General features: G+C 38.2%; 2 protein-coding genes across 4 annotated transcripts; one reads left to right on the plus strand and one right to left on the minus strand.

Moving 5' to 3' along the window:
• LOC109820385 (trafficking protein particle complex subunit 2-like) lies at positions 467-3,967 on the minus strand. Its single transcript, XM_020386512.1, has 4 exons — positions 3,774-3,967; positions 1,837-1,922; positions 1,608-1,669; positions 467-1,137 (listed from the first exon to the last, which is right to left on the minus strand). The coding sequence occupies exons 1-4, from the start codon at positions 3,849-3,851 to the stop codon at positions 1,016-1,018; spliced, it is 348 nt and encodes a 115-aa protein (XP_020242101.1). The 5' UTR covers positions 3,852-3,967; the 3' UTR covers positions 467-1,015.
• LOC109822337 (pentatricopeptide repeat-containing protein At3g22690) lies at positions 4,808-9,884 on the plus strand. Of its 3 annotated transcripts, XM_020388524.1 has the most exons (4): positions 4,808-7,749; positions 7,837-7,910; positions 9,316-9,452; positions 9,546-9,884. In XM_020388524.1, exon 1 carries the CDS (start codon positions 5,004-5,006, stop codon positions 7,530-7,532), a length of 2,529 nt encoding a protein of 842 aa, XP_020244113.1. In that variant the 5' UTR covers positions 4,808-5,003; the 3' UTR covers positions 7,533-7,749; positions 7,837-7,910; positions 9,316-9,452; positions 9,546-9,884. The 3 variants fall into 3 exon arrangements, with proteins under 3 accessions (XP_020244113.1, XP_020244111.1, XP_020244112.1); XM_020388522.1 differs by having other exon boundaries at positions 4,808-7,910; XM_020388523.1 differs by having other exon boundaries at positions 4,808-7,910; positions 9,369-9,452.

The raw sequence follows: 10,177 nt of genomic DNA on the forward strand, positions 1-10,177 counted from the left end.
AACATATTACAGAATCAACCAAAATAAACAAAGATCAAAAGGGAGGGATTTATGGCCCATTCAGCAGCTTCAGCAACTTCAGCAGCAGCAGCAGCAGCAACAATCAGTTAACCAGTATATGCCAGAGTTGGAGCAATTTTTGAAACTTCAGTTAGAGGAGCAACATCATCTTCAACAGCTTCAAACCTGGCCCAGTTTCAAGCAATTGCCAAACACACCCTAAACAATCAAATAAGTTTCCTTTGTGTCTGATTTGTTGATAAAGTGTGAAGCAACGAAAAGAAAAATTAGTTTCAGATCCCTTTTGAATTGACTTACCTGAATTTAGTTATCCATTTAATATTTGCAAATATATAGGTTCAGTAGAAAAATGATGCTCACACAGGCACTCATCTGCCCACTTCACTTGTTAAGAAGACACGAGGAATAAAATTTGCAAGGATATGCATAGAAAAAAGAACAGAAAAACAAGGAAGGATTACCAATATGATGCAGTGTTCACAACAGAAGTTAACAAGATGCAAAGTTGCAAACAAAATGCCATTGAGCTCAAGAACAATGAAAGTTAGCAAGATGCCATTGCAAGTAACCCAAAATGCCTTTGAACCATGAGGACATCCATGAACAATCCCATCTTCTTTTCAATGACAATACCATGTCAGGATAAAGGAGAACATTTACATAGATAGCAGCAGTCAGGATAAAGGAGAACATTTACATAGATAGCAGCAGTCAGCAGTTATGAATGTGAAAGCAGGAAAACAACTCAAACAGCCAACCCCAAAGATTTGTAGAAGGACTTCAAGAGAGTGTTGACAATTACAGCATGGGTGGCTCTGGCTTCGAGAGGCGGTTGAGGCTGTTGAGCACCAGACTTAGAAAGTGATAACAAAGATGTGAGACAATTTGAAAAAAAGATAAGCATCTAGCAATACAGAATACGAATTATATATGCAAAAAGAATCAACATTTGTTGTTAGAATTAAAAAAGATGAAATGTGGCCGAGAAGTTCTTTCAGTATAAAATGTAGATGAGAAGCAACAGAATTACCTTAATGTAAAGCTCATGAACCTCTTGGAAAAAACTTTTTATCCCATCCTCATTACGTGAATCATGAAGCAGCATCAATCTAGTGTGTGGATAGAACTGGTTAAGGAAGACAAAGTATTTACACAGTGCTGGACTATACAAAGAAATTATGATGGTCAACATGTTACTAAATGAGAAAACAGGTTAATCAGAATTGTTAACATGTTCCAACATAAACAAGGCACTTTTATAGAATACAATACAATAATAAAATTAGCAAGTAGCCCATACTGCAAAGAGTATTTGCCATTTAGCTTTCAAAAAAGAATACCTCATTTTCCAACAATCATGTTATTTTATTTACTTCTACAAAAAAAGGCAGAAGTTAACTTTATCACTACTTTGAGAGCTACTGCTCATTTCCTATCCAAAAGATACAAGAATATGTTAGTGTGTTCATCTCCATAAAACTTAAACACCCAAAAAAACTGTTATATAATAAGTTAAGCAGGTATTATCAGCCAAGTCATTTATCCATCAAAAAACAACTGCAACAATAATTTATTTGATAGGATATGACCAGCAGTTACATACACAGACACCACCAAGTCATTGAACCTGTCAATGGCCTTCAAAAACCTGCATGTATCACAGAGATTAAATAAAGCCAAAAAAATACTAATACAGAACAATCAACAAAGACATTGCAGCATACATTATCTATTTTTTATCTGCATGAAACTAATACAAAATATATGTGTAACAATACTGCACTGACACTGTAAGCCTAAGACAAAAAGACTCACATGGCACTTGTTGTCCATGCAAGGTCCTGAACAATATCTAAAGCAGCATGCAAAATAAATTGGTGCTGATGAGCTGCTTCTTCTTTCTGTCACAAAACATCACTAAATAGTGAATAAAACTGTAAGAAACCATGATTAAACAAATATGAAACAGACATTTCCATGAAAATTGTTAAGGAGCACAATTACTAATGGTCAAGGTTGTGGGCATATTTATAGGTCTTTTTATACAGGAATACCACATTTGCATAGGATTATCTTACAGATCCTTCATCGACAGAACCACCAACAATAATTTTTTTAGAAATAAACATATTCTAATTCAAAGACATATAATTGGAACTGCTAATATCGTGTTCTGTACATCTGCAATTCGCATCACTAACACCTCACTGGTTTTTTTTCCTCGAAAATTCAGATTCTTACTGAATATATTCTGCAATGTCAGTTTCTCTTGCATCCTCTTACAGTCATACACTTCGCCTATTTTCTGTCTATATATGTAAAATCATAATTCTGTTTCACCAATAAATCTTCATTAAACAAGTGCATGAGTATAGCTTGTACCCTGCTCATATTATGATATTAAAGGCCTGTAAGCCTCATGTTTGGCCTTACAGAAGAAAGTAACTAGTTTGAGCAAGCCAGCAAGGTTCTCTCACTAGTCCTTTCTGCTCAAAAGGAGAAGAGACATGACTGAAAGGTGCAAACCCAAATTATACGGAACATATTGAGAGCCAAGGAAAGTATGTTGGAACTGTAAATATCAAGATCTATGGAAAAATGAGTGAGGATTCTATTTTACAATTTGCTAAGACTTAAATGATAATAAATCACCTTCAGAACATCATGCTATTACAACTTACAAGAGAGTTGAATTTCACCCTATTTATTTCAATGGTCTTGCACTTGATAAAGAAGATAAAGAAATATACATTTAACTCCCAAGTGTTGGCGAAAGAAAGAAAGAAAACTTCCAAAAGAAGGATAACTCAAAGAATGACAGAGGTGTACATATTCTAATTAATTAACCTGATAAACGTTCAATTCATGAGGAAGTCGAACATCCATGGGTGGGTACGTTGGCCAGTATCTGATAAACGTTCCAATTGTTGTGCTTTGCTATCTATTGGGAGTGGTTAGGCCTTGGTAATCTTAAAATTACTACTAATTGTTGGTAAAATTACTAATTCATATTCATGGATTCATATTGAACCATTCTAACTAGTAACTGTACTAAATTTTAGGGGATTTAGGTTAAGTTTTATATAACAAAATAAAATCTATTTCATAAGAAAAAGAAACAAACTTTAGGGCTTTGAATTCAAGAGAAAGGGGTATAACAAATACAAATTTTGCTCACTTATTTCTCTCTATTGTGATTATGTATATGTAGCAGTAATCCCTTCTTAGATAAGCATAATCTAGAGCAGCCAAGTATATCCGACAAATGAACTATAAGATTTTAAACCCTTTATATTCTCATAAAGAGTTTTATTACAAACAAATGAACTATAAGATTCAGCCTAAATTACAAACAATCAGTAATGCACATAGATTAGGAGGGTAAATTTGCAAATCGGTGGATTTGGATGGAATATACGCAAATAACATAATTTATAATCCAGTAATAATCAACTACAAGAATTTCTTTTTTACGAAAAAATTTATACAATTGAACGATACTTATACGGAATCCAACTCTAACTACTAAATAAACAAGAATTGATCTTGAACATCAATAAAGGATCAATGAAACCCTAACTACATGATAAAGCTTAAAAATCACGATTTCTATGGCAACAAACAAATCCGAACCCTAAAGAATCGCAAACAAACAGATTCAAGACTAATTCAGAACAAGATCATCTCAAATTCATCAAAAAACACAGATTTGAGGAAAGAGAAGGAGAGAAGAAAGGGATCTAGGCGTTTACAGCGTCTCCATCCTTGTCGAACAAGCTGAAGGCCTCCTTGAACTCCGAGATCTGATCTTCCGTCAGCTGATCCGCCATTGAGAGTACTGAGATCGATTGATCGAACAAAAGAGAGATCGAAAAAGAGAAGAGAAGTCGAAAACTTATCGTCAGCGACCGAAAGAAATGAGAAGACCGTCAGGCTTCGTGTTTTGGTTTTGGGAATACGGGTGGGCATATGGGCGAATATAGACCGCCCGTTTAGTACCCATTTAGAATAGTTTGAAATGAACCCGCCCAATTAGACCCATTTAACTAAATGGGTGGGTTTTGGACGGGCCAATTGATGGGCGGGCTAGGTGGGTAAATGGGCATGGGCAAAAATTGCCTTCCCTATGTGTGTGTTTGTGTGTAGATAGGGATATATGATTCTAAGGAGCCACCTTAGATTGAATCTAAGTATGCAACCCTCGATGCATGCATGGATTGGGCTATTCCAATGGATGATCCACTCTATTCATCAAGATTTAAATGTCCTAAAAATCTATAATACAAAAATCATAATGTTTCAAGACTTCTAACATATATTTTTCATTGTTTTTTTAGCTGTATTGTTGTAAAACCGTTAATTTTGCAACTACCTGATGCATGAGTAACTACAATCCAACATGACTAGTTTCTTGTTTATGCACCATCCAAAACATATAGATCAAAATGAACGGAGTGGATTAAGTAAAGTGATTACATATAACATAATTTTCTACGTGCATCTTAGATTTAATCTAAGGTGGCTCATTAGAATCATATTTCCGTTTTTTGAAAAGTAACATGACAGAAGTTTCCTTACCCCATTTTCCTAAAATCCATGAGCTAAACGAACATTTCATTAAAAAAATAAATTTCAAACATCTAAATCCCATCTGTCACCGGTGAGACATCCTGTAAATGGGGTTTCTAGTATTTTTTTTCTCCCTCTTCTTATTCTCGGAACCAAACAGACCCAGTGCAAATTTTACCAAAACACTCGTATTCAATGGAGCGGTAGAGGCTTCAATAGAGAATTTACGAAAGTAATTTATTTATAGTTCGAACTGGTTATCGATAACCTAATTAGAGTTCGAACTGCTCATCTAATACAAATTTGATAGTTAAATTCTGCTTCTGTTGGTTCGGAGAGAGAAAAGTATCACCTCCCCATTGCACTTCCTCCTCCTCCTTCAAAACCCTCATTATCCCCCCCTCACTCCTTCCATGGCGGCCACCACCATCTCCCCATCTCCTTCCCTCCTCTCCTCCCATGCCCACCACCATCAACCGTCCTCTACCCACAACCCAACCACCACCATCTCCGCTCTCAAGCTCGCCACCACCATCGACCAAATCAAGCAAACCCACGCCCACCTCACAAGAACCTCCCCCTCCCTCTCCCCTCTCCTCCCCTCCCTCACTGCCGCCTACTCCAAGCTCTCCACTCCCCTCGGCCTCCACTACGCCCTCAATTCCTTCCAACTCTCCGATGCCCATCTCGGCCTCGACCCCAATCCTGCACTCTTCGCGTTGAACTCCCTTATAAGAGGTTTTTCCTCTTTGGGTTCGGTTAGCGAGGCCATTCGGCTTTATGGGTCGATTCTAGACCGAGGATTGGTACCCGATCGCTTTACTTTCCCACCTCTGTTCGCTGGTCTGACGAAGATTGCATGTTTTGACGAAGGGATTCAGTTTCACGGGGTTGTGATAAAGGTTGGCATTGATTCTGATCCCTTCACTGATAACTCCTTGTTACGCTTTTACGCCGAGTTGGGGGATTTGGCTTCTGCAAAGAAGGTGTTTGATGGAATGTCTGAGAGGAATGTGGTTTCGTGGACCAGTCTTATTGATGGGTATGCGAGAGGGGGCGAGCCGCGAAAGGCTGTTGACTTGTTTTATGAAATGGTGGAGGAGAACAAAATTATGCCCAATTCGGTTACTATGGCTTGTGTTGTTTCGGCTTGTGCGAAATTGCAGGATTTGGAGGTGGGCGAGAGGATCTGTGCTTATATTGCGGAATCCGGGATTGGGTTTAATACGCATTTGGTGAATTCGCTTGCAAACATGTATATGAAATGTGGGGAGGTTGAGAAGGCAAAGAGGTTGTTTAATGAATGTGTTGATAGGAACATTGTCGTTTTTAATACTATGGTGACAAACTTTGCTCGACTGGGGTTTTCGAATGAGGCTTTGTCTTTGTTTCATAAAATGTTGGGTTTGGGACCGAGACCAGATCGAGTCACAGTAGTGGGTGCGGCCTCGGCCTCTGCTCAACTGGGTCAGCTCAAATTTGGGAAACAACTCCATGGATACATTATTCGACATGGATTGGCTTGTTGGGAGTCTGTTAGTAATTCAGTCATTGATATGTACATGAAATGTGGTGATCCTGATGCTGCATTCAGAGTTTTTGAATTGATGCCAAACAGGACCGAGGTTTCTTGGAACACCATTATAAATGGATGTATAAGAAATGGTGATTTTGATTTGGCTTGTAGATATTTCGACATAATGCCAATAAGAGATCTTTTCTCATGGAATACAATGATCAATGCATTAGTGCAAGTAGGCTGGTTCGAAGAGGCGATTTTGTTATTTCGAGCAATGCAACGTGGAGATGTTAGTCCTGATAAAGTGACAATGGTTAGTGTATCTTCTGCATGTGGGTATTTAGGTGCTTTAGACCTCGCCAAATGGGTGTACTCTTACATTGACAAGAAGAAAATAGTATGGAATGTTAAGCTTGGCACTGCATTAGTCGATATGTTTGCCAAGTGCGGTGATTCCAAGAGTGCAATGAAAATCTTTAATCAAATGCCTATAAGAGATGTTTCAGCTTGGACTGCAGCAATTGGAGCAATGGCTGTCGAGGGAAATGGGAAACAAGCACTAGTGCTCTTCAACCAAATGATTACTGAAGGAGTAAAGCCAGATAGTGTGGCATTTGTAGGGGTCTTGACTGCATTGAGCCATGGAGGATTTGTAAAAGAGGGCCGTCAATTTTTCCATTCAATGACAAAAGTTTATGGATTTTCCCCTGAAGTTGTTCATTATGGGTGCATGGTTGATCTTCTTGGTCGAGCGGGGTTGTTAAAGGAAGCTAAAATTTTCATAAAAAACATGACTATCGAGCCTAATGATGTGATATGGGGAGCGTTATTAGCTGCTAGCCGAATACACCATAATCTCAAATTGGCAGAATATGCAGCAAAAAAAGTTATTGAATTAGCCCCAGAGAGGAGTGGAATTCATGTTCTCCTCTCAAATGTTTATGCTTCGGCCGGCAAATGGGAAGATGTTGCGAGAGTGAGATTGGATCTGAAGGACAAAGGCATTCAGAAAGAACCAGGATCGAGCTTAATTGAGATAGATGGAGAGATTCACGAGTTCACTTCTACCAATGAGTCGCATCCCCAAATGGGTTCCATAGCCAAAATGATCGATGAAATGGGGGAGAAACTCTCGGTTTCTGGTCATGTACCAGAGTTGGCTAATGTTCTGTTGAATGTGGATGATGATGAGAAGATGTTTCTTTTGAGTCGGCATAGTGAGAAAATTGCTGTAGCGTTTGGTTTGATCAGTACATCTAGGGGAGCGCCCATTCATGTTGTGAAAAACTTGAGGATTTGTGGTGACTGTCATGAATTTATGAAGCGTGTGTCTGATATATATGAAAGAGAAATTACGGTTAGGGATAATATTCGGTTTCATCATTTCCATCAAGGGCGGTGCTCCTGCAATGATTATTGGTGAAGATGTTGGATGTGAGATTTATACTTGGATTCATACTTTTTATAAGATCATTGGAGGTAGAATGCTATATATATATATGGGGCGAAGCAGCATGTTTTACCTTATGTACAGAAACCTGGTCGCCAAAAAATCAATGAGGTGTACGAGCCACATTTCATTAATTCATAAACTCCCTGGAGGTTTACAATTCATTTTATGAGGATTTTGCATGCATAAGGTAAAGTTGCAAATTATAACAGATGTGTAAGTGTGTTATTACCAAAAATGACTGAGATTGGATAAATTTGATATAACTGGTCTTCAGAAAATTGCTGAGGAAATTCAATATCATCGATCATCAGAAAATTGATTCCTATTTTCATCTTCCAAATGTCCCAGGTAATTTATGCTCCATTAATCCACCATTTACCGATTGGATATTCATATTTATTTGTTTATACTTTATAAATATTTCATTAGACTAGAGAAACACGAAGGAAATATTTATTTCATGAACTAAAAACTTTGATGAACTGGTCTGCTAGATCAAAACAATTTTCCCCACCCGTAAAGTTGATGTTGATATTCTCGCTTAAACGTTAAGCCTGTTAATTTTTGGTGGAAATGGAACTTGATGCTTCTTTGACCTATATGCCCATCTCCTTGACATGTGATGGCTGAAAACTAAAGTAAATGGATCTTTAAGACATTTTTGTTGTGCGCAGCGGAAATTTCGACAGAGTTTCTGGTGCACAATAAGAGAGAAAGATCAATAAGAATTCCCGTCTTACCAAGGAAATAAGAATCTGAAGCGAATATCTCAACAAAGTGAGATATCGGCTCTTCCTCTCATCAGTTCTATGACTGACTTGTCGAGGTATCCTAAAACTATTACAATGGCCACAAACACAAACAAACTAATTTTACGTGGTTCGGCAAACTGCCTACGTCCATGGGGCAAAAAGAGGGGGATCTACTATTAGAGAGGAGAGAATACAACTAGGCTTTACAATCTCACAATTAAAACCCTCAAACAAATACTCTCAAATCTCTCACAAAAAGACAGCAGCCAAATACCCAAAGAACAAGGGGGGGGGGGGGGGGGGATCTACTAATAGAAAGAAAAAGAATACAAATAGGTTTACAACTCTCACAATTAAACCCTCTTGTAGGCTCCTTGCTTTTCTTCACAAGAAAAGGTCAGCCTCCAAAAGCCTTTTTCTCTCTTCACAAAACCCTAAGACTTTTCTCTGTTGCAGCCGCTATTTTTCTTCCCCCTCACTTTTGCTCTCTGCCAGCCCGCCAAAGAAAATGAAAAGCCGACTGCACAACCCTCCTTCACACCAAAACCTAGGTGATTTTTCAGTGTGCATTTATATGCACGAATAATGAACTCGGGTGGGCCGCGGAATCTAAACCGCATCTTCGTGATCTCCCTGCACATGGTGGCCCCCACATCATGTGTGTTCATGAAGCTCTCCGCTCCGCATGAACAACCGCGTTGTTTGATTGTGGCCCCACACACTCGCAATTTTTGTAAAAGATATTGTTAGCTGAGTAAAATAGCTTAGGTTTCATGCCATGAAAAGAGTTCTCAACCTGCAAAATGTGTGATGTTAAAATTACAACCCTCAACAAAACTCCAAAATTTGATGCTGTGAAATGGATCATAAGAAAACGAAAATGAGCTTTAGGAGATGTTCAAGTCTATTGCTCGAATAAAGAAAATAAAAAGTGACATATCCAACTTGCTCAAAAGCAAATACATCACTGTGCTTCATGAAGTCATATTTGTTAAACACAGGTGTGCTATAATGTAGTATCTCAAGCTGAAGTACATATGGTTTCTATGCATAGTGAACGAAACTCCAGGAAGGCAGGTCACTTGATGTCCATGTATAGAGGATGTTGTCCACAGGGTTTGTGCCCGTGAGATATAAGGTGCTTTTTTAACATTTTATTTATTGTAATCGTTGCATGCGTATAATGAATATCTCCAATCCAACTGAATTTCCAATTGACTTTTCGCCTCAGCATCGGCCATATGATAACGCTAGTTCCCCTTGGAGATATTTGCTGCATTTGCATAACCACTGAAGCCTGAAAGTTGGCTGAACGAACTGCAGCGGGGATTTATTCTTTGCAGAAATAGTGATTCAGAATGAGATTTCATAGGGTGTTTTATGCTGGAGAATGAAGCTCAAGCGAAAATGAACAAGGATTTATTGCTGCAACAGATGATAACTCTAAACTTAACGTCCATGATTGGTGCTCCATAAGGAGGAGCTTGGTTCCCTATTTGGGATAGATTTGATGATTATCTGATGCTACTGTTGCTGTTTTTCTTAAGCATTACATACGTAAAACTTTTGACAGAGAATCTACGAAAGGCCCAACTAATGTGTAGTACTTTAGAGGCTCAGGCTCCCTCGTGGGTATTATAAAGTTGCTTTGCCTGTGAAAATTTGAGCTTTACAGTGGCTACTGATTGCAAGTAGAACTTGCAGGCATAGGGAAAAACTGAGTCAATTTTTAAAAAAAATATACTATCTTTTTTTCTCTTTCGGAATCTACACCTTGTTCATAGTCTAGTTTCAGAATTGTTATGAAATTCTAAGATTACTCTGTTTTCAATTAGACGAGAGACATATGTATGGAACCATCGG

This window comes from Asparagus officinalis, chromosome 8, assembly GCF_001876935.1.
Source record: "Asparagus officinalis chromosome 8, Aspof.V1, whole genome shotgun sequence".
Lineage (NCBI taxonomy): Eukaryota > Viridiplantae > Streptophyta > Magnoliopsida > Asparagales > Asparagaceae > Asparagus > Asparagus officinalis.